The 25314-nt window shown below is 35.8% G+C and overlaps 1 protein-coding gene across 2 annotated transcripts in view; it reads right to left on the minus strand.

The window, feature by feature from the left end:
* LOC135215573 (oxytocin receptor-like) overlaps positions 1 to 25314 on the minus strand; it is a 275103-nt gene that overhangs the window by 95445 nt on the left and 154344 nt on the right. For both annotated transcript variants that reach the window (XM_064250432.1, XM_064250431.1), the window contains exon 2: positions 18088 to 19258. In XM_064250432.1, coding sequence (XP_064106502.1) covers positions 18088 to 19204 — 1117 coding nt within the window. In that variant the 5' untranslated portion in view covers positions 19205 to 19258. The remainder of the gene's footprint in view (positions 1 to 18087; positions 19259 to 25314) is intronic.

The following is a 25314-nucleotide window of genomic DNA, read 5'->3' on the forward strand; positions in this document are numbered from 1 at the left end:
TTTTGTTTTTTAATGAGTATTCACAAAGTACCACAATCACAATGTAGAAGCTGTGGCACTGGCATGCAATAGGACGCAGTTATGCTGTCGTTTATGGCATCAATTCAAGCTTGCTTATCCCCGTGCCTAACCGATTACTTCGGTAAAAAACAGGTTCTTCGTTCGTCTTTCCACCGTCTCTCTCTCTCTCTCTCTCTCTCTCTCTCTCTCTCTCTCTCTCTCTCTCTCTCTCTCTCTCAGTATGAAATCAAAACCCAGTTCAAGGATTTTATGGATGAGGCCACTGATTTACTAAGTCATGTATAGCTGATAGTGCTACTGTGTTTTCAGACTTAAAATATTTATGAAAGCAAATAAAATATCTGTGCATGTGTGGTCGTTTGCATTTTTGTATTGTAGTGATTGTCAAGGAAACCCCCTTTGCTAGATTTAGTGGTGGAAGTCTCTGGCCAAAAGCAATGAAAGTAAACGGAAATAAAGGTTGACTGCTTTGAAAATTGTTCACAGCCTTAGTCATAATGTGAACTGCTTACTAGTATTTGATCTTTGTGAGCAAGTGGCATAAAAAAATACCAGCAACACTCGTTCTTTTTGAGAACAGTAATTCCTTTAAACATCGCTCTTTTCGATTGGAGTTACCATACTTTCTCGAGATGCAGCACAAAGCTGATCAAACGATATTCATGAATATCATGCTGACTTACGATTTTTCTAATAGTCATTCTTGTGGAATTCTAATGGTTATTTTTGCCCTGATTATTTCTAGTTACTGCATTTGAAAATCTAAGCATTTCATGGAGTCACCCACGCACACATTTTAAGTTTTATGTACACAAACACACACATATTATATGTATGATATAGATATATATATATATATATATATATATATATATATATATATATATATATATATATATATATATATATTATATATATATATATATATATATATATATATATATATATATATATATATATATATATATATATATATATATATATATATATATATATATAGATATATATATATATATATATATATATATATATATATATATATATATATATATATATATATATAATGTACTTGTACATATTTATATATTCTTAAAATTTGAGATTAGATTAGATTTTTGATATAACCTTTTAAAATAGAAAAAAAATCACAATTTGGAGAGCAACGTTTAATCTTCAAGCTGAAATCTCCTGCTACCCATGCCACTTCAGACACCACACACACACACACACACACACACACACATATATGCATATATAAAATTTTGTTTGTGTATGTATGTATGTGTGCTGTCACAAAACATTAGAATGCTCGAAAAGTTTGCACTCACGACATATGGAAAGAAACATCGTACCCAAAGACTCTTCACTCTGAATAGTATGCGATTCTTATTGTTCGCTCAGCAGTCGTATTGACGGATTATGTTTGAATAACGTTACCTTTCGACCTGCATAATTCCCCCACAATGGCCCGGTCCCGAAAGGGACAAAGCGAAAATCCTTCCTGCAAAAAGGAAGACTCGGATTTCAAGAATATTCAAAAGATTTCTGAATGAGAGAAAATTTGTCCCCTTTATCGTGCTTTTTCCATTTGCCCCTTTTGTAGCATGTGCAAAAGCTTTCGTTCTTGGGCTTGTTCTTATATTCTTCTTTTCAGCTTATTCACTTTCTCGATATTTCTTTGCACAGTGCTCTCATTTTTTTTTATTGTATTTGTTATTCCATTAATACTGTAAAGGCTCCAGTGGACAGAACATTCTTTTAATTACTTCCAGGTGGCTTCCAAGGAAACACGCACACACAGCGAGAGAGATTATTAATAATTATTAATAATTTAAAGGTTGTATATCTCTTTAATGCAGATCTTCTGACAAATTTGTCTTATTGCGCATGATGAAATTTCTTATTCCATATTTTTTCCCCTTTAATGCATATGGTAAATATGTATTTAATACATGATCGTGTGTGCTTATAAAAAATATGGTTGTGATTTTATCTGTTAATGTCAGGGCTCGTTAAATCATGGTCCCTAGCCTATTTGTTTTGTGTTACTGTTGTTGAAAACTAAGCGTTTTGGAACGTGGATCTGGTGTGCGCTGTATTGTGACCGCTGTGACTTTTGAAAAAGGTCAATAAATGTTTTAAGAATAAGAAAGGCGGCGAACTCCTAATACCTTATGTACCATCATTGTTATCACAAAACGACAAAGTTAAGGTTTAACTGTGAGACTACGATGGAGTTTTACTGTAAAGCCTGTATATTTTCTTTGCTGAAAGATATCCCCAATTCCCCACACAGACGAACATTTCTCCTGTAACTGTTTCCTTTAGCATCTTCGTTTCGGAAGTGGAGGGAAGAAAATACCAACTGGTTTAAATATTGTGTTACTGTTGACTAAGAATTCGGTTCTTTTGTCTCTCACCTTAAAGCGTGTGATTAGTTTACAGGAAACATTTTCAAAAGTGCAAGAAATTGATTCCTAAATACATCAAAAGGATAACCAACTAAACCTTAGTTCCCCGGCAGAACAAAGCTTGTGCAATACTGAGAGCTACCACTGTGATCACAGATAACCAGCCAATTATATACTACAAACTCAAATAGGGCCGTAAAGTTTGGGAGGATGTTTATACCTATTAAGGAACTAAATTATGATTGCCGCTGACTACTGTTTGCCGGCCAGATGCACCGGCACAATTAAAGGGATTTCAGTCAAACGTGTTTCAAATACATGTTTGCCGGCCAGATGCACCGGCACAATTAAAGGGATTTCAGTCAAACGTGTTTCAAATACAGGTCCTCATGTATGAAGAGAATTTGTTTTTCCGTTACAGTGTCTGTTACATTAGTGTGTATTCACGCTGACCCTATTATCACAACTACGCAGCTAAGAGGGTGTTAGTCGAACCTTGGATGGAAAATGTTACACAATCATGCATGTATTTGCTTGAAGGGAGATTGCTGTCGGTATCGGTATGTGTGTCACACATCCTTCTCATTGTAGCCCCCTTTATGTGGTTTTAGAGATTTCAGCCTGACTTGTGTATGAGTGTGTATGAAGGGAAGTTGTCAGTTTGGCTAAACGGGTTTCGATCTAATTTAGTACAATATTCTAGAATAAATTTCCATGAAGACCATCATCAGTCTGTTACTCTATTCGTCATTATGTTCATAATACTTGCAATCGAAGGGAATTTGACTCAAAACCGGAACAAGGTGGATCATCCTTTACAGATTTGTATGAAGGGAGGTTGTCCGTCAGTCTCCTTGTCAACGTGTCTGTCAGTCTCACCTTGGCAGGCAACTCCTCTGACACCGTTGAAAGGATTTCAGTCAAACTTGTTTGAAGGTTAACCCTTCAAGCATAGATGCGCGTCAATGGAAATGATTTGTCTATTTGTCCATCATTCCGTCATATCACGTTTATGCAATTTTCCAGTCAGTGTTCATTGGTATGTGTTGTCATGCCTTTTTATGTAATGGATTTGCCATATTGTGAAATTAAGGTTCTCAATGACTACGATTTTTCATAACTATGGTCATGCCAAGTCAACTTGCAGAATTGTAACCCTCTCGGATGACCTTCACCTTTACCTTCTTGATGACAGTAGCTTCCAGTGAGGCTGTAGGTTTCATAAATGCGACTATTCGGGTGAAAATTTTGGGTGGGGTTGTGGTTGTTAGTTAATTTTGCATTTGACTTGGTGTCCCTTCAACAGTATGCAATCGGGTTGTTCATGGAGAGGACATGTATTGCTGTGGGAATGCAATGCAGTGCTTGTTTTGATCGGTCACCACATGTGAAACCATTTTTGTGGGAGTATTTTTTGTTTCGTTTTTTAGTCTGATATTTCAAGAGTGTTTTTCGAAGGCCACGCAAAAAGGCTGGGGTGTTTCGATAATGGCTTTGGCGGTTTGGGTGTATGTAAAGAACCTTTCTTTCGAATTTATTTCATAGATTTATATGAGTATTATACACACATGCATACGCTTTAGGCATTCTGGAGTTTGGTAGGCTTTAATTTACAAGAATTTGATATTTCAAATATACGTTTTTTTCTGTTATCCTAAGTGTAAATGAATTTCGGCATTACCAGCTGATTATGCAATCCTATGCAATCCTTACAGTACACAAAACTAGGCAGATTACGTTGACTTCTCTTCGTTTTGAAGTAAGGATACCAGATAGAATGAGTAACAATTTTACGAAATGGGACAGCTCATCGCCGCCATCTCATCGCCAGCCAACTCATCACCGCCAACTCATCTCCGACCCAACTTATCTCCGGCCCTAACTTATCTCCGGCCCAGCTCATCTCCAGCCCAACTTATACCCGGCCCAACTCATCACCGGTCCAACACACACACACACACACACACACACACACACACACACACACACACACACACACACACACTGCAAGGCAGTGTAAATAAAAACGAAACAACAGTAACTCAATTACCAATCCTACTATTTGTAAACAAAAATACCGAACTATGAAATCAAAGTTTGTCAACAAAAACGTTAGTAATTTTTAACCTTTCAACGCATGACGACAATTACTCAATTACCAATTACAAACAAAAGTACCCAAGTATGAAATCAGATGTTTGTCAACAAAAACGTTAGTAATTATTAACCTTTCGATATATCACGTTCAGTTTTACATTCTTTCAGTAAACCCATTACAATGGAGACAATTTTAAGTCAGAGAGGCAAAGCGGAATTTTCTCATGATGGCTCTTTGTTCATTTTCGACAAATTCAGCAAAACGGACAGACAGCAATTTGATGTTCTGGAAATGTGATCAGCTCGGCAGGTGTCAAGCGAGAATACACACAAGATTTGGAAACGTAGTTAAAGTCTTGAATACTCACACCCATGACTCTTCACCGATAAAAGTAGAAGTAGAAAGGACAACTACAAAAATTAAAACCAGAGCTGAAGAGACGATGGAAAACCCAAGTGTAGTGATTAATGAAGTTTGATGTAATGTTGCCCAAGCGGTGCAAGGATCACTTCCGAATTCGTCGGCTCTAAAGAAAACTATTCGTCGGAAACGGAATCAGATGAGTGCCTCTCCGCCAAATCCAGTTGACCTAAATCATTTAGCAATCCCTGATGAATATTCGACCCACGAAACAGCCAAACCAGAAGGAAGATTTTTTATTGAAAGACAGTGGTCCCAGTGAAGGTAGAATTTTGCTATTTGGAAGGAGAAGTTGGTTGCAACATTTGGTATCAGCAGAAGTTTGGTATGTAGACGGAACGTTTAAGATTGCTCCCACGCTATTTTCTCAGGTGTATATTGTAATGGTTCAAAAAATCAGAGGTGTCATTCCAGTGCTTTATGCTCTATTACCTAACAAACGGAAAGTTACATATTCAAGGCTATTTAAAAAAGGATAAAAGAATGTCAACCAACAGTAAACCCGAAATCGGTTGTATGTGATTTTGAAATTGCAGCATTTTTGGCAATCAAGGAAAATTTTCCACAAGTCGAACTAAAAGGGTGAAGGCTTCTTTCTTTCACCTTAGCCAAAACATGCAAAAACACATTGCGGCTTTGGGTCTAAGTTCTAGCTATAATAACGATGGCCACTTTTCTTTACAAGTAAAGATGATACTGTTGAAATTTACTTAGTGTTTTCCTTTCATTTCGATTTTATTATGAGGCGGGAGGGTTGGGTGGGGGGGGGGGGGGGGTAAACTATATCAGAAATATTAATTCTTGGATGTTTATAGAACTGCTTGGGCGTTTTCTACTTCCATTCCTTCTCCAGAACAATAAAAAATGATTGAACAAATGATGTTCATACCATTGTAAAGTGGTTGAATGAGGCCACTTTGCCAGACCTCTAGACTCTCGTAAGGCTCCCTCGTAGGATTTGTACCGAGAGAGGAGTTGACAAAAGGTTTGCCTCTGAGCGACAAGAAACTTGAGGAAAGAGACGTAAACAGAGCAGAGTACCTTAGTGCCGTCTTAAGACGCACTAGGTGTTACCCTTTCTCTCTCCTCTCTCTCTCTCTCTCTCTCTCTCTCTCTCTGTCATCATCATCAGATGATGCTAGTCCACTGCAGGGCAAAGGCCGCAGACATGTCCTTCCACTCCCGTGAGTTTATGGCCTTGGTCTTTCTATGCCATTCTATACCCGCAAATTTTCTTAGCTCGTCAATCCATGTCGTCTCTTCCTTCCCCATTCTGTTATTCTTCTCGTCCATCTATTATCTGACATTCTTATTATATGTCCTGCCCACGTCCATTTCTTTTTCTTTCTTCTTGTTAGAATATCCTCTATTTTAGTTTGCTCTCGTATCCATGTTGCTCTTTTTCTGTCTTTTAATGTTATTCCCATCATTATTCTTTCCATAGCTCTTTGAGTGGTAACTAGCTTATGTTCTAAGGCTTTAGTAAGGCTTCAAGTTTCTGACGCATAAGTTAATACTGGTAGGATCATCTGATAAATACTCTTCTTTTTAGAGAAAGTGCCATATTACTTTTCATAATCTCATTTTGTTTACAAAAAACTCTCCATCCCATGCTTACCCTTCTTATAATTTCGGTCTCATGTCCTGGGGAAACACTTACTGTCTGTCCCAAATACGTATACTTATTAACAATCTCTAGAGGTTCGTCCATAACCCTTATTTATGTCTCTGAATTTTCATTGAACATTATCTTAGTTTTACTCAAATTCACTTTCGGTCATACGTGATTTAGGAGAGATGGTGTCCCCCTGTCTAACTCCTTTCTCAATCGGAAATTTGTCACTATCTTTATGTAGTTTTAGGACTGCAGTACTGCCCGTAGAGATATCTTCAAGTATTATAACATTAGATTAATCTATTCCTTGCTTTTGAAGGGCTTTTATTACAGCTGAAGTTTTGGCAGAATCAAAAGCTATCTCGTAGTCTACAAATGCCATACGTAGTGGTTTGTCATACTCTGTTGATATTTCCTTCTGCTGGCTAAGTATATGGATATGGTCAGTTGTTGAATACCCACTTCTAAAACCTGCCTGCTCTCTTGGTTGATTAGTCTAGCTGTCTTGTTTCTATTCGGCCTAACATGATCTTTGTAAATATTTTATATATTACTGAGAGTAAACTTATTGGGCGGCAATTTTTCAGGTCTTTTGTGTTTCCCTTTTTGTGAATTAATATAATGAGAAAGTATTTCCAAGCTGTAGGTATGGACTATAGCATTCTTACAAACATTTTGTGTCAAGTTCAGCGAGTTTTACTATCATGAAATCTCCATCTATTACTAAATCAATTGTTAAGCCATCTTCTCTTGCTGCTTTGTTTCTTTTCATGCCTTTTAATGCTTTCTTTACTTCTCCTACAGTAGTTACTTTTGGTACCGGCTCAGGTGTTTCATTATTTCTATGTACAAAGTTATTTCCTATATCACTTTTGCACAGCATCGTATAGAAATCCTCAGCAATTTTTATAACTCCATCTCTTTTGTTGATAATGTTTCCATTTTCATCCTTTAAAACAAATATCTGTTGGCGCTCTGTTCCAAGTCTTCTTTTCATCAACTTGATGCTTCTTCCTTTCTTTAGTGTTTCCTCAATTTTGGTCCGATTGTGTTTTCCAATGTCTTGAGTTTTTAGTTTGTTTATTGTTTTGGATAGTTCTGCTAATACTTTTCATCTCTTGGATTTTACACTCGTTTTCAATCATTTCTATTTAAGTTTTCGGTGTTTTCTGAGTTTTCTTAGATCTTAAGGAGCTTTTCCACACACACACACACACACACACACACATATATATATATATGTGTGTGTGTGTATATATATATATATGTATGTATCTATGTATGTATCTATGTATGTATATGTATATATATATATATATATATATGTATATGTATGTATGTATGTATGATGTATGTATGTATGTATGTATGTATGTATATATTATATATATATATATAACACATATACATATACATACATACATACATACATACATACATTATTATACATATTGCATGTATGTTATGTATGTATGTATGTATAATATATATATATATTATATATATATATATATATATATAATACATACATACACACAAATATATATATATATATATATATATATATATATATATATATAATATATATATATATATATATATGAACAAAGTTACGCCACGAAGGAAAATTGAAGCTGTAGATACTAAGTACTTTCCTCCTGTTACCAAGACATGGGCACAGCAACTAAAGATATACAGAAGCAAGGGAATACAAAAAGGTCGGGAGGTCACAGAACGCTCAATAGATTAAAATCGAAATCTACTTATTGGTAATCCTCTTTATTCTATCCTTCAGTTCCTTGACTTGCATTAAAATGATTCACCCGGGTTAACTGAATCAAAACAGATTCTAGCAACTTCCTTGATATAGTTTGGTTACAACGTGACAATATTTGGCTTTACGTCCAATGTATTCATGGGACTTGACATTTAAAGCATTATTTGTCTGACCTGTTCTGAGTATTTGTGTTTTAATCTGGTGTTCAATTCTTTACTGGTCTGACCCAAGTAAAATAAATCACAATCCATACATAGAATTTTGAATACAATATCGCTGTCTTTTCGGGGGCTATTTTTTATAAACGTTTTTTACGTTATTTTATGTGGAAGATACACGTGTATTAAGCAGTTTTAAAAATGGTTTTACAGCCTCAAATCCATTAAAATATGGCATACAAAGGATGTTTGAGGGCACTTCTTTATTCATTTCGATTTTTCTTAGAAGGTCTTACTAGCTTTGTTATAACAAATATTCATGATATGGGGTAAATAGCATAAATCTGCTCCTATTTGAATGTGAATTTATGATATTTAAGAAATAAGTCTTATATGGGATGAAATTTAAAGGCTAAAGATTTTATCTACTTAGAGAATTTTTCTTTATCTTCAATACTTTTTGAGATAGTACTATTTGAGTAGGTAAATACAAAAGAATTTACTTCTATGAATAGAATTTTTGAGCCTTTTAGGTTTTTAGATTCATGTTCAAATTCATTTAGAATGAGAGGAAGAGTCACAGAATAGGTGAACACGCAAGGTGACTCTTAAATGCCAGAGAATAAGAAGAGGAGGCGATTGTTTCTGAAGTCCAAAGTCGAAATGGTTTAAGGAAGTATTTAACCAACTCGTTTTTGTAGAAATGTGGTGCTGATGTTGAATGCAAATGAAAGAAAATAGTTGAGGCTGTTTATGTAAAGCTTGTGTGGTTTTTATGCGAAAGAGGGATGAAAATGCTGAGGTCTGTCGAGTTACAAAGAAATCAGTGTTTTGGAAGCTAGGGAATAGTGTTGTCAGATTCTTTCTTCTTGTTGGGGAAATAGAGTATGATATGTCGATGAAAAGGTCGTATGATTCGGAAGTGTTTAGAGGAAGGAGTATTGGAAAACCTAGAAAGTTATGGATGGACAGTGTGAAAGAGGCTGTGAAAGCCAGGGAGCTTAATTAGTCCAAGACATTATAGAATGAACGCAAGATAGAGGTGAGTGGTGCAGAATGTATAATGGTTCAACAGGGTGTTTTTGAGCTCTTTTGTTAGATATATGAAGCTGCTAATTGTGTTGAAATCTTTTGCACAGTTATTTTTTTTTTTTTAGCGCCTCCATATTTGACGAACGACTTATTGTTAATTATATATCGCCTGTAATACGTTTCTCTTACCTGTTACCTTTTTGAAGCAATACTCAGTAAAGGCTTTTGGCGAAGTTCAATAACAAGCAGTCAAATTAAAAAGAACATATCTGAAGGAGTTGTCTTGACCAGTCTCTCTCTCTCTCTCTCTCTCTCTCTCTCTCTCTCTCTCTCTCTCTCTCTCTCTCCATGCATTTATTATTTCGTTCTCGTCGCTAATTGCAGTGCCTTCTGTCAAGAAGACTGAAGTGCGACTGGCAATTGCGAGGGACTTGAAAATATCGAATATTACAAAAAAGGAGGGTTTTTTGGTGCTATTTTTGTGTTCGCTGTAAAAAAGGAATGACACCGATTTCTGTTTTTCAAACGCTGTGTAAGGACTATGGCTCTATATACTTCTTCCCTGTCATCCTAATACATACACCCTTTTAGATCCGGGTAGTTGCATCCAGGTCAGCCGTAGTAGCGGATGAAACTTCAGACATGTTTCGGTTGCTTTACACTATTGGGTTTTTAAACATGTCTCGTATAATCAAACTTCGTTGTTAGGTGTTGCAGGTCATGTACTGGATCTCATTCACAATTTCTGCAATGACTGCCACCAACGTTGATGTTGTTTATGGTGCATTTGTGATATATCCCTCTACCCTTGACATTTTTGCCAGCCATCAACTATTAACAATGTGTTGTTTATTTGTATACTATTGTACTTCATTGCTTACATGAGTATTTGGATGAATGACAGATTTTTGCTTCATTGCTGTTACTGTACTATATTTCAGTGGAATAAACAATATTCATAGAAAACGGGTAAAACAAACATAAGATGAAACCAAATTTGATCTTGATCCTTATTCAAACAATTTCAACATTATACGAATTACATTGATAGAAAATAAATACTTATAAATTAAAATATATAATCCTTTGGCAATTTTGCAATTATCACAAATAAAAAAAATGTAGACACCATCTGGCAACCGTGCTTGCGCTTCCTTGGAAGCTTCTGGCGCCTCCTTGGGAGTATCTGGCGCCTCCTTGGGAGTATCTGGCGCCTCCTTGGGAGTATCTGGCGCCTCCTTGGAAGCTTCTGTGGCCCCACATGGAAGCTTCTGGCACTCCATTGGAAGCTTCTTTGGCCACCCCTTGGAAACTTCGGGCGCCCCCCAGTTTAAGAATCACTAAAATTTACTTTTTTAGGCCATTAAAGAAGCTTCGAGGCCAGTAAAGAAGCTTCGAGGCCAGTAAAGAAGCTTCGAGGCCAGTAAAGAAGCTTCGAGGCCAGTAAAGAAGCAACGCAACCAGACCATTAATCCCCCATCTTTTGATAAAATCTTAAGGGGTTTTCGTGAGACCTTATGGATTTGAATTATATCATATTGTTTCTTGTGGTTTGTTTTTCTGGTCGTTTCCTTACATTGCTGTGCTGATGATGATAACCGACAGTAGATTTGAATGCATGAACACAAGACTTTTCTTATATTCACTAATGTTAAGCCTCAAATATCTTTTAATAACGAATTCACCATACTTTGTAACTTACATAAAGGGGGAATTCTTACTGATAAGTGCTTCTGCGCTGGCCACAATCCGAGCTTCGCCTTGTTTAGAAATAAAGATTGATATTGATTTTGATCACTGGCTAACAAGGGTTTAGGATATTCCCAAGGTATAGTGAAGGCGATTTTAAACATTTTTGGCCAAATAATCATAGAGACCTTACCTTACCTTATAGACCTTACATCTTGTTCGGGTTGCCCCAGGTCCCTCAGTGTGAGGCACCTCTAATGTCTACCAGAGAGTTGCTAGTACATCTTCCGGTATATTTTGCATCTTCCAATCTTGGATGGTCTGGGATGCAGCTGAGATATTTGTCGAGCTTATTCTTAACACATCTACGCTCACTCCTGATATATTCCTCAGATGAGCTGGTAACACATTGAATAGATGCTGCATTGTCGATGCTGGTGCTTAGTGGATTAATGTCCTGTGTGCTTTCCTTATTTTTCCTGGAATAGTTTTGGGCACTATTAATCTACATCTGCTTGCTCTTTCTGATATTTTTAGCTCCATGATGTTTTCGGCAATTCCTTCTATCTGTTTCCATGCCTGAATTATCATGTAGCTTTCTCTTCTCCTTTCTAGACTATATAATTTTAAGGATTGTAGTCTTTCCCAGTCAGTAGTCAAGATCCTTAACTTCTATTCTAGCTGTAAAGGACCTTTGTACACTCTCTATTTGTGCAATATCCTTTTGATAGTGTGTGTACCATATCATATTGCAATATTCAAGTGGACTACGAACATATATTTTATAAAGCATAACCATGTGTTCAGTTTTTCTTGTTTTGAAGTGCCGTAACAACATTCCCATGCTTTACATTTTGCCAATAGAATTGCTATTTGATCATTGCATAACATGTCCCTATTCAACATCACACCAAGGTCTTTAACTGCTTCCTTATTTGTGATAGTCTCATTATTAGGTCCCCTATATGCATATAGCTTTCCTTCTCTGTCTCCATAATTTATTGATTCAAATTTATCAGAGTTAAATACCATCCTATTTACCTCTGCCCAATCATATACTCTGTTAAGGTCTCTTTGTAGCGCGTTCCTATCTTCATCACAAGTAATTAGTTCTCTACTTATTCTTGTGTCATCGGCGAAACTACTCACTACCGAGTCCTTAACATTACTGTCTATGTCTGCAATCATAATAACAAACAGTAATGCAGCTAGCACCGCACCTTGTGGCACACCGCATATTACCTTAGCTTCATCCGATTTCTCATCATTTGCAATAACTATCTGTTTTCTGTTGTGTAAAAATTCTTTTAACCATCTTCCTACTTTATTCACTATATTATGTTTTCTAATTTTCTTCGCTAGTATATTATGATCTACGTTGTCAAAAGCTTTTGCAGTTTATACAAACCACATCTGTTTCATTTCCTCTTTTCATATTTTTGTATATGTTCTCACAGTGGGCTAACAGTTGGGTTTGTGTACTTTTTCAGGGTACAAAACCATGTTGTCCTATATTAAACAAATTATTTTTTATTAAATGTTTCATAATATTTTTCTTCATTATCCTATCATACACTTTCATAATATGTGATGTTAGACTCACAGGCCTATAATTACTTGCCCATAGTCTTGATCCACTTTTGAAAGAAGGGGTAATATATGCTAATTTGCCTGTATCTACACTTTGTCTTAATGATATTGCAAGTGGCTTTGCAATAGAATGAACTACTTTCTTTAACAAAATAGCAGGGCCACCATCAGGCCCTGCTGAAGCTCCATTTTTAATTTCATTAATAGCCTGCACAATATCAGCTTCATTAATGTCCATGCCTGCTAAATCTTCACTATTTTCATCCCTTCTATATCATTATCTTCATTATCAATTCTAGGGGTGAATTCTCTCTTATATCTTTCTGCCAATTGTTGCATATTTCCTTTTTTTCATTCGTTAATCTCCCTTCAATTCTTAGAGGGCCTATTTCTATTTTTCTTTTATTCATCTTTTTCGCATACGAGTACAATAGTTTGGGGTTTTGCTTGATATTTACTAGGGTTTTTTCTTCCAAGTCCCGTTTTTCATTTTCTTTTGATTGTATAATCTTTTGTTCGGCATTTTCTATCTTACTTTTTAGTTCCTTCACTTTACTTTCCATGCATTTTTTCTTTTGCAAGACCTTTTTTTCCACTGTCTGATTTTCTGGAACAAGATCCTTCTGTCTCTTGGTATGCATGACTGATATTTACTTTTCTTCTTCAGTATATATTTATCCACTATTTTCTCTAATATTTTATATAATATCTCCGTATTTACCTTTATATCATCACTTACGAAAATGTTATCCCAATCTTTGTTTAATTCTTCATTTATTTCTGATCATTTTATATTTTTACTGTAGAAGTTGTATTTTCCATATCCTTCCCACTTTTTCATTTCTTGCTTATCTCTGTTTTCACTTGCTTTGGAATGGACTGTTAATTCTATGACATTATGGTCTGAAATACTCACATTATAAACTATTATTTCTTTAACATAATTCACCTCGTTCACACATACTAGGTCTAAAGTATTTTCCTTTCTTGTTGGCAGGTGATTTATTTGTTGAATGTTGTATTCTAGTAGCATATCTAATAGCTTTTCGAATTGCCTTTTATCTTCTGCACTACTATTACTCTCTTTTTTATATGTATAACTACAACCACAATCTCCTATTCGTTCTTACCAGTCTACGAAAGGAAAGTTAAAGTCTCCGGATAGGAGAATAGTCCAGTCCTTGTGATTTCTACATATATCATCCAATTTTTCTATTATTGTGTCAAACTCTTTAGTATTAGGGGGTCTATATATTACTATGTTCTTTAATTTTTCAGATTAAAATTCTATCGCTATTAGTTCACATTCTGAGTTACTATATTTCTCATATATTTTTCCTTGTTTTTTGTCTTTCCCATATATCGCGGTTCCCCCGTGATACCTATTTTTTCTATCTGATCTGTATGTTTGGAACCCTTTTATTTGATCGTCATTACCAGTCTCTTGGGAATACCAGGTTTCACTTATATTCGCTATATCTATTTTTTTTCAAATTGGGTTAGTTCTTGTAAGTACTCTGTTTTTCTTTTTGAGTTATTCGTAACTAAACCCTGCGCATTCATCACTATGATGGTTTGCGTGTTATCTCCTTCATTTAACATGGGTAATAATAAGGATTTTCCCATGTCTCTTTCCTGTTCTGGTAGGTTGTTCTTTTCTTCATTTCCAGAAATTCTGACAAAAAAAAAAAAAAAATCCAACTTTTCCATAATATTTGATCTTTCTTCATCATAATTATTCATTTTGTGTCTGAATCTGCAATTTTCTCCATATCTGCATTATCCCCTAGCTAGCATTGTACGTACAGTATTTATCTCTTGAGCTGTAGTATCTTGGAGCTGATGCTTGGAAATTATTTGCTGACACTCCATATTGTAGTGATGGCTTGCTTTTTTCCTTCACCTCATATTCTTTGTTCCTCTCTTTATTTGTTTCTTTTCTATTTTGGATTTTATTATTTAATTGATTATTTAATTGATTTTGATTCATGGCTAAAGGGTGCATATATTTACATTTTTTTCGTACTTACATCCTTTTCCTTCTTTTAGGTTTTTGCATATTTTTGGATGTAGATCTCTGCAATCATCCTCAAAGCCGTCTAGGTTTGCACATTCACCATAGATTTCATATTTCATAATTGTGACATACCTTGGGATGTTTGTAGCAACATCTTTTCAAAAGGGTGCAGACTTTGTCTTTCTTGTCTATTTTTTCCTCTTTCCCATCAGTGTGCAGATCTGGATAGAGCCTCTTTGGGATATTATTTTGTGTTGCCATGTCGTAATTTATTTTTATTCGTATGTATGCTGCTTAATTGCCTCATATGTAGTATCAGTGAGTATCTCTGCATCCATACTCTTATCTTGTTCTTTGTTTTCCTTATTTTTTTCTGTCATTTCAGTTTTGTTTTCTTCCCTTCCATTTTCCTCTTCTTCTTCTTCCTTTTCCTCTTATTCATCCTCAGCTATTTGTACATTGTCTTGATTTAATTGTCTATCCATGATAGACATGTTGAGCAAAATATTCTGGTATCCTCAGTCGTATTTTCCATTACTTCAGCACATTGAGGATGCATTGGAATGTTGCATGCAGAACATTTTCTGATCAGGTTTTGTGGATTGACTATGCTATACCACACCTTACACAGTTTGCATGCTTTTGGCATTCTTTTTCCTATTGCATCAATTAGTATATTCATAATGTTCATCTTATTCATTTTCTTTGTTGGAATATGTTGATTGATGTAAATTTTCTTTATGAGTCTCTTGACCACTTGGATTTTATTTGGAACTACTTCAATTATTTTCAAGACGTTTTCTATTGATTTGTTCCAGTTTGAATGATCATATCCTTCAAATATGTCTATGAATGCTTTTGTAACTTTTTGATTAGGGCTGTTGTTGTTCTCATAGATGAGAAATGCCAGCTCCCTTCCTGCTACCTCATCATATTGCGAATCTGCTAGACACACAAGATTACGCCATTTCTTTCCACAGTTGGAACTTACTGCCATCTTGATCTGATGTACAATATTTCACTTGATAAACTAACTTAGTAGACGCTTTATCCTACTATTTTCACACTAATCTTATCACCGAGAGTTCACGAACATTTCTAGATATTTTTCAATTTCTAGATGGAGAGAGAGAGAGAGAGAGAAGGAGAGAGAGAGAGAGAAGCGTCTTTATTCGTATTATGTACTACGATCGCGCTTTCACACAGTGCCAAGAACAGCTGTATTATAACGATCAAGCTGCGATAACAGCTACACTAAAGGAGTTGCAGATGTTGGTGGATACATTAAACAGATAGGTTATAATGCCTTACATGAAAATGTATGTGAAGAAAAAGTGCAGAAAAACAGAAAACTTTAATATCTTCTTATTCCGGAAAGATACCTACATACTTGAATGAACTTGATTATGCTACGACTTTTGTACTAGGAAAGGGTGTTATATGTTTCCTACTATAGCAATAGATGTCCTAGGTAGTTTAGGAAACTCACATTTTTCCTATGTATTAAATGAGGTTTGAAAGTAGCATTGCACAAAGAAATTTAAGTATGTACAGTTTGTGTACACTCGGTAAGGAAAGTCAGGATACTATTTTCAGTTAGCTGACGATAATGGCAGTCAGTGTTGCAACGGCTTGGATAGGTTAAGCAAACCTGGTTGCATCGCAAGAGCGTTTTCTATGATGTGAGGAGGAGTCCTAGAACTTCGAGTAGGATAGCGCAAGTCACTGGATACTGGCTTACGTAACGGATTTCACCCTTTGATTACTTTGACATTGACATGGATCGAATGCCAGTTGCTGTTTACAAAGCTACTGTCTTTAAAAATAAATCTTTATCAAGGTTAAAGTAGCATATCAGCTCAAAGATTTTCTGGCTATGCTCCCATTACAAAGCAGTTCGTAGTTAGCCTGCACGACTGCATTACTTTGCCGCGAGGCTCAAAGATCTCCTAACACATCACATTTTTTGCACGATATAAAACTAATTGTCTGTGCAATACAAATGGAGTTATTTGTGGTAATAAATATTTTTATTTAACACAGCTTTTTTAAAAGTACAGACTATATCAAGAAAACAAGAATGACCGCAGCCTGTGTTTGACATTTTCCACTACTTTTTACAATCTTTGACTGTTACGGCAACTGTCGAATGAAATCAAGATTAGAGTATGAATTTCTTAGAGAATTAACTTGAATATTATGATCCTTCGGTGTCTGTGCACCGAATCACCGCTCTTTCTTCTGCCTTTCCCTATCACAAGTCCGTCACCAATACTATAATTTCTCTCTCTCTCTCTCTCTCTCTCTCTCTCTCTCTCTCTCTCTCTCTCTCTCTCTCTCTCTCTCCACTTCTAAAACATGCTTTAAAAATATTATATTACCACCCAATCTCCCAAAGTAAATATAATGAAATTAGGTAATTATAAATAGGCATATTTTGATCTCTCTCTCTCTCTCTCTCTCTCTCTCTCTCTCTCTCTCTCTCTCTCTCTCTCTCTCTCTCCTTTTAAAACACATTTGAAAAAATATTATAACTCAATCTCTTAAGGTAAATATAATGAATTAAGTATCTCTACAGATAGGCCTCTCTCTCTCTCTCTCTCTCTCTCTCTCTCTCTCTCTCTCTCTCTCTCTCTCTCTCACCTATGCTAGTGCGTGCTCTCTCTCGTCATAATATTTCATTCTTTACTGTATTTTTCCTCACGACTTCCACAAGTATTGCCCAAATCTTAAAATATTTTCTCGCATTTTTTAAGATCCGTCTTCAATTACGCTTGAATTTTACGTCATTTTAGTGTCAAACATTACTTAAGTAAGGTTTCACAGTATGTTTTAAAAAAGGATGAGCGATATTCTACCCTGAACCCTGAACTGACGTTACCAAACCAATATTAACAAATAATATAGAGCCTGTTTCTACATTCAAGTATAAATGATTATAGGACTTCTACTGTCTTTATTGTGTAAAGTTTATGGAAGTCTAGAAAGCAACAAATGCTATGATTTTGAAGCTCTGCCCCCTCTCTAGAGTTGCCAGGTGTGGCATTATTGAGCAATACATGTCTTAAGATCTAAAAAACTTTATCCTGACTTTGCTTGCCGAGTGTACATTACCAGATAAAGCTTTAATTCACAAAGAAGAATTAACACTTATTGCTAAATTGTTTTCCTGCTTGTGTAGATTACTTAGCAACTATGTCACTAAAACCTTCTCCAGCATAACCCCTGGAAAAGGTGACTGTATGGTGCTCGTACTTACGGTCATCTGGTCTGTTGTAGACGGTCATGAGTTGGGCGATACTGAAAGGTGCCCAGCAGCCAGTGAAGGCCAGGACGACGGTCAGAGTCATGCGGATGGTCTTCATCTTTGCTGCCGAGACTTTAGCAACCGGCGAATGCGGAATGATCGGTCTCGGGTGACCCATGTTGGTGATGGATTGAAGCTCTATCCCCAGTTTTCCTTCCTCCTCCTCCTTCTCTGAGTGGCGGTGCAGGCAGCTGTGGCATTTTTTCGGGCAGGTGAATTTCTGTTTATTTGGCTTGACGCCGCACCACACCGCCCAGCATATGTAGCCGTAGCACACTGCAATAATGGTCAAAGGTAACAAAAATATGGAGACAACGAACCATGTGACATAAATGCGCTCACTCACCATCTCGAACACTACCCAGCAGTCTTGAATGCCTGGTTCGGCTTCCCGCATGGCAAACAGCATGATCTGAGGCACTGCCAAGATCAGACCCAGAACCCATGCCCCAACGATCATCAGTCTCGCTGATCTCAATGACCCGCGACCATTGCCTTGTACAGCACGGGCTCGATCCACCGCCATGAACACAAGCATGTACGTAGACACGTAAAGAACGAAAACTTGGGCATACTTCACCAAACGACACAACAAGTCAGATCCTCTAAATCTGTATGTAATATCCCATATGAGTTGGGGGAGTATGTTCAGCAGCGCAACCAAGAGGTCTGCCAGACTGAGGTGCAGCATGAACAGGTAGCACCGGGACATAGGTTGGAAGAGAGAGTGGCGCCAGAGAGCAATCAGCACGAATATGTTTCCCACAATGGCCACAATGAGGATGAAGACCAGCACAATGATTTCCACCACAGCCAGGGAGGGATTGCGGGCGTCGAGAATCACTTCCTCCATCAGGCCATCCCCTCCTACTGCCTTGCTCTCCTTGACAAAGTTGTTAAGCTCATCAAAGAGCATTGAGTCATTATAGCCCATGTGGGAACCCAGCTCCTCCTCCATGTTGGTCACTTCATCACCTATGTGGCCAGATCCTGTCTCATTGGGATCGACTAAATCTGGGATCCCATCCGGTAATATTGTACTTAATATCAGGTGGTCAGTAACATTCATTTTGGGTCTTCGTCCTTCCTTCTTTTCCTGTGCTTGGATTGACTTTTCTCAAATCTGCAAAATGAAAGTGAAAAACAGTACTTGGCATCCTTTCCTGACACATGAATGGGAATAATAAGATATTAAAAGTATAGATTTAAGATTTGAGGAAGAGGAAACTGCATAAGAAAATATATAGTAAGATGGCATTATATAGCAAGTATTACTCTATGTTTTGGATTTAACATATGTATAATTGTAAATAAAGAATAAAGTACATTTTAGATAAAAATAATTAAATTTATAGTAAGCTGAGATTATGCCGTAAGGGTTACTGTATATAGATATATATATATATATATATATATATATATATATATATATATATATATACATATATATATATATATATATAAATATATATATATTTGTGTAAATGTAAAATCATTAAATTTTAAGAGCAAAACTTTTTCAATGGAAGCTAATGCCAAAGCTCATGGAAGGTTGTAGAACAATTCAGTGAAGATTCATCTAGATACAGGCAACAAATATTTCCTGTTTATTTTGGGGAGAACTTGCTAGTCCCATGACCCTGTTTGCCCGTATGTGATCCATCACAGGTTATTAACTAAAACTTGCAGCTAGCTGCATTCATACCTGGTAGATCAGTATGGTTCCTGTTCAGTGTAGGTTTCAGCACTTTTTAATTTATTTGGTGTACTGAATGGAGGCTCTGTTTCTGCTCAGTTATTTTCTGTCCACCTATATCTGAGAATATATGAAATTGTTTAATTTGTCCCTCTTTTATTTGATCCTTGTTACTATTAAGTAGTTCTAAGTATATGTATGAATTACGAAGACCACTTCACATTAAGTTAGGAATATAATTTTTACAACTTTATGCGTGAGGGAAAATCTTGCATGCGTCTCGAGTAAGCTGGAGGTTGTATCACGCCTTGTGTAGTATCAGTTGTCATTAAGTCATCAGATCTAAGTGTCATTATTTAAACATTATATCTGTCTTTCTGATGAAAAGTACTAGGAGCTAACTTTTACGTGGTAAGCTATATAATTTGAAAAGTTTTCATATTTCAGCGGAAAGAATTCATGCATTATTATTCATATTGAAACCCGAAAAAATGATTGCCATGTTATTGTTTCAGTAGCTTTTTCAAGAGTTTTTGAAACGGAATTTTTGTTGCCAGAATATGTTTCGACAGGCATCACACTCATGTGCCAAGTATAAATGAACCAGCTGTACCAAATGAATTTTGCATGGCTTGGTCACCACTGCAACGATTGTGTAATACATATACTATATATATATATATATATATATATATATATATATATATATATATATATATATATATATATATATAATGTGTGTACATTTGTAATAGTCGCTGTGGTTTTTCACACCAGTTTTCCGTGCTTGAGTTCGAATTCTACCACAGAAGTTTAGCTTTGGATTTAAGGCTCGTATCGATGTGTAGCTATATCCCAGACAATTGCGAGGAAATCGAGAAGTTGGAATAATCACTGTAGGGTGAAAGAACTGTGAAAAGTTCAGTGGAGAGAAAATATGCGAACCTTTGAAGTTCAGTTGCTAAGCACAGGGGACGAAGATACAAATAAACAAAAGGATGAACAAACGAATCACAGAGTAAAAAACAAAAACAAAAACAAATGTAGAGTTGTCAGAATACTACACTGTGCTGGAATGAGGACTTTGAAGGTAGTTGAACGGAAACAGCAGAAAAGAGCCTGCTCAGAAATCTGTAAGTGTAAAGGGTTCGTCTATATTTGAGCACGTATTTAAAAAATGATTTTCTACATATGGCTAATATTGAAAAGAAGAAAGGTACCATAAGTTAAAGGCATCGAAGGGAGATGATGGTGTGTCGTGGAATAGTACGTTTGAGTGACTGTACAGTGTATAGTAGACCGTGCGTGTATTTAGGTAAAGTCTGAAGATACGAAATAATCGCAAGATATGAGTGATACGGACAAGTGTTCATTTGTATAGAGGAGGAGTGTAAAAGGCGGCTGTAAGAATTCTTGAGTATCTTGGAAGGGGAACTGAAGGATTTAGATAGGGAGTAAGACAAATAGTTGACAGAAGAGGTTTTTCATTAAGTATCTGTCATGAATAAGAAAAGTGAAAAATCAGAGCCCAAAGAGAAAAAGTGCTCTGTCTCATACAAGGCCTAAATACAAACAAATGTTATCATTTATGGTGATGTAGTGCGAAAGATATTGATTTCAAGTATATTGCAGTTTGGTGAGAATTTTAAAAGAACATAGAATTGAGTGTAAAAGGGAGTTAGATATGATGGTAATGTTGTCATGACGTGAGTATTTTTATGGATGTGGTCAAGGAAAAGACTGAAGCTGAAGATTCAAATAGGTGGGGCCTAGAAAAGGAATGTATAGTGTTTGTGGTCATATATACCATAGCGTTAGTTGATGTTATTTATTCAATTATTATACTGGATTTTCCCAGTAATATTTCCAGTTATGTATTTCAGGGATGAGTCAAGGTCACATCAAAGTCACAGTTCAGATTTTAGTCATAAGCCTCCATGTATATTTCGAGGACGAGTTCCGGTAACCGTCGACTTTTGGTCTTGTGTTTTCATGGAGAAAACCTCCTAATGAGCGCGGGAGCCATAATAGAATAAAATATTAACAGTTCGTAAGCATCAGGAAAATCTGTCAGATTTATTGTTGAATGATTTTCAAAGACATATTGTTAAGACTGCAAGTACATCTCGCCCTGGAAGACTATATTTAGTATGCATGCAGTATGTTTGGTTATTTCGTGAATGTAGATAGCAGTATATTTGGATTGCTAATGACTAGAGTTTCTCGAGGCTTTCACGTCATCGTCATGTGGCTGTACTAATATTGCTTGCCAGTGTTGGTTTATTTAGTTTTGGTAAGAATATAACAGCCTTCATGAGCATGGCTGAAGTTATATATATATATATATATATATATATATATATATATATATATATATATAATATATATATAAAACGACTATGCTCGATAATCTCTTACCATTAGCCGATTCACAAAAATTTGACAGAAATCGATAGCCTCTACTTGGTCTCAAAAACGGTTACAAGGTTGAAAGCTTGATTTGCCCACCCTTGCCGAAGGGTCTTGTGACTTGGGATGGGAATGCTGGACTAAAAAAACTTATCCGTTGATTTTCTGTTTCTTTCCATATGAAAAGAATGCGATAACTTGATGTCGAGTATATCTGATAATTGAGAATGAAATAAAATATATGTAATTTAACGTGAAAAATAAATGTGAATTTTCCATCGAACCCTGCTTTAATTGACGTCATGGTGTGTGTGGTGGGTGGAAGGGGCCAGAGGGTTGAACACCTGTGGAAATGTTTCATAATTTGTTGCTATCAAAGGATGGAACACCTTATTACCGGAGGTTCTCAAGAAGCAATGAAGTGTGTCAAGTCTCTCAGACTTCCCCTTTCCTTGTTAATCATTTCTAGTTTAAAAAAGAAAAAAGCTGAGAATATAATTAAAAAGCAAGAGAAGATAATTTCATCATGCTCGAAGAGTCACGGTTATTATCTGAATTTTTAACGATGCGTTGTTACCTCAGTTCAGAGCATCAAAGGTTTCGGAATTGAAAAGTAACGTTTTTTTTTTTTTTTTTTTTTTTGTTTTTTTTTTTTTTTTTTTTTTCCATCTTGAAAAATACTTTTTCGGAGAAAATGGGAATTAACTTCACCCTTGTTTTCAGTATACTCTCCTTCATCCCCAGCTTCTCACTACACTTCTGTTCCTTTTATATATAAGTAGTTTGTTCCCTGTCACCTATACCAAAAAGTGTACCGTTTAAAAAGTGTAAAATCCCCTTCTCATGTTGTTGGAAACCATACAATGCTGAAAATGACGAAAACTCGACAGTGTAGGTTTTTCAATTATGTTTTTTCCAATAGCTAAGCATGGATGCTTGTGTATCTATTTTTGTGTATATTTTTGTAGTGGGTATAAGTAAGTGTCACTGGAATTTGGAGTAAACTCTGACCAATTACTTTACTAGGTTGTTTTTTTCATAGACAATTGGCCATGTTAGTTAATTTATGAGTTCTTTTCTATCCTCGTTCATATTTAGTGTCAGTGTAAAGTCACGGTTGGAGATGCTCAGTCAGTTGCCAGCATATGTTTGTTGACTTTTCAGATTGGGTCATTGGAAAAGGCATCATGTCGCACGTTCCCTACCTAATTCTAACCACTTTAAGTGTTGGTCTTCCATGGTGCCCTAAATTGATTTGATTTGAAGTTTTCATTACTTGAGTCAAGTTTTCAACAGTAATAGTTCAAATAGTACATCGTATACTGTAATTCTTTAGTTAGTTTTAAGCCTTCCATGGCATTTGGCCAAGTTGTACCTCGTGAAAGCGTTTGCAGTTTTCCTGTGCGTTGTGTATCAAATAAAAAGGTTTGCGCCGTTTGTTGGCACTGTGTTGTGTTAATTACAGGTCACGAAAAACCTTTTTCATTGGATTCATCCTGAACTGACCAGAATGTTTGTGTTAAATCCACTTTCCGAAGAGTAAGCTGGTGGTGAATAATGCTTTTGAAGTTTTGTGCATTTTCCTTTTAGTACTAGAATTTCACGCTATTTAAGGTTTGCCTTATTTTGTTTCAATTTTGCTTTGCTTTGACTAGAATTTCGTTTGACAGATTTTTCCAGTGCTAAGGCCCCGTAGCAGGGGATTTACAACAAACATAAGAATTTTTAAAAATTCAATAAGTTAAATATGTAACAAATGAATATTACAAAGAAGTTGAGTTAGAGGTTTCCCGTTCTGTGTCACTTCAACGCTTTGAAGATTTACAGAAATCAATGTCCTACGCTGCTTAATTGACGGATATCAGCATCACAACAACATTTTACAATGCAGATTATACAGCTGCTTGTTGATGGGTTTATTTTATCTGGGGATGATTTGTTAACACTTGAGGCGTGATATACTGCAAGGTATTTACATTATAAAAAAGGCGCTTTCTCTATGCTATTACTTTTCTTAATACAGACATGTGTGTCTAAGGTGTATTCGTCTTGAGTCTGAAGTGATAAATTCACTTATTAATTGCCACAGGTGCTGATTAAATAAAATGTTGATACTTCTAGTTTATGTAAATGATATGGCCTCAGGAGGTAATTTAGGCGTACCATGAGCTATCTTGGAAATATTACAGTTCTGATAGATGGTTTCGATGTGTCATTGTCTGTTTTGCAGGAAATTCAAACGAGTTTATCATAAAAATAACGCACATACCTTCCCTTTCCTCCTTCATCTCGGCCCTCTGCGAAAAATACAACGAAAGAACAATATAAAAATGCTCTCTGTTTATAGGAATATCAACGAATTCCTGTCTCAAATTCCTTGAACATTTAGAAATTTTTTTATACGGTTTTTAGTTACTTTAGGAAATTTTTTAGGGAAATTTATAAATATACGTAATTACTTTTTTAGATTTATGTGTTCTTTACAATATAGGAAACTTTGTAAACTATTTATGGTTGTAGTTACGATTTTGCTACATGTTATGTGTTAGCATTTACTTGAGCGGAGTATGTAACCTTCTGTAATTCCATCCTTGTGCCTACGGCTTTGCTAGGCAACGCTGAAGGAACTTCAGTTTCTATTTTACGTGCTTTTCATGTCACGGATAGTTGTAAAAATATGAATTAACACATCATATTTCTTTTACATTTATCCTTCTCAGTGCAGGCTTTGATGTTCAAGTCTGTTGGTATTTTTGCAATTTAAATGTTCAAGTGGTGTTCAGACGTTGAATATTTGGCCTTTCATTTTTCATTTCACTTTTACTTTTATAACCTCCAGCAAGCTCAGGCTTAAAACTGCCTTTTTTATGCCATTGTTTACACATGCATGTTTCTCAGTGAGACTCATCGTTATGCATAAATGATGTGTGTTTTTCACTTGAGCAGTTTTATCTCTGTATGGGAACAGAGATAAGAAAAAAATCTGTGTAAAATATTCTTTTGCCATTCTAATAATCTGACTGAGTGGATTGAAATCGTCGTTCATTTGTGCATGAGAGTTGGTGGATGATTAT

Source organism: Macrobrachium nipponense, chromosome 5 (genome assembly GCF_015104395.2).
Source record: "Macrobrachium nipponense isolate FS-2020 chromosome 5, ASM1510439v2, whole genome shotgun sequence".
NCBI lineage: Eukaryota > Metazoa > Arthropoda > Malacostraca > Decapoda > Palaemonidae > Macrobrachium > Macrobrachium nipponense.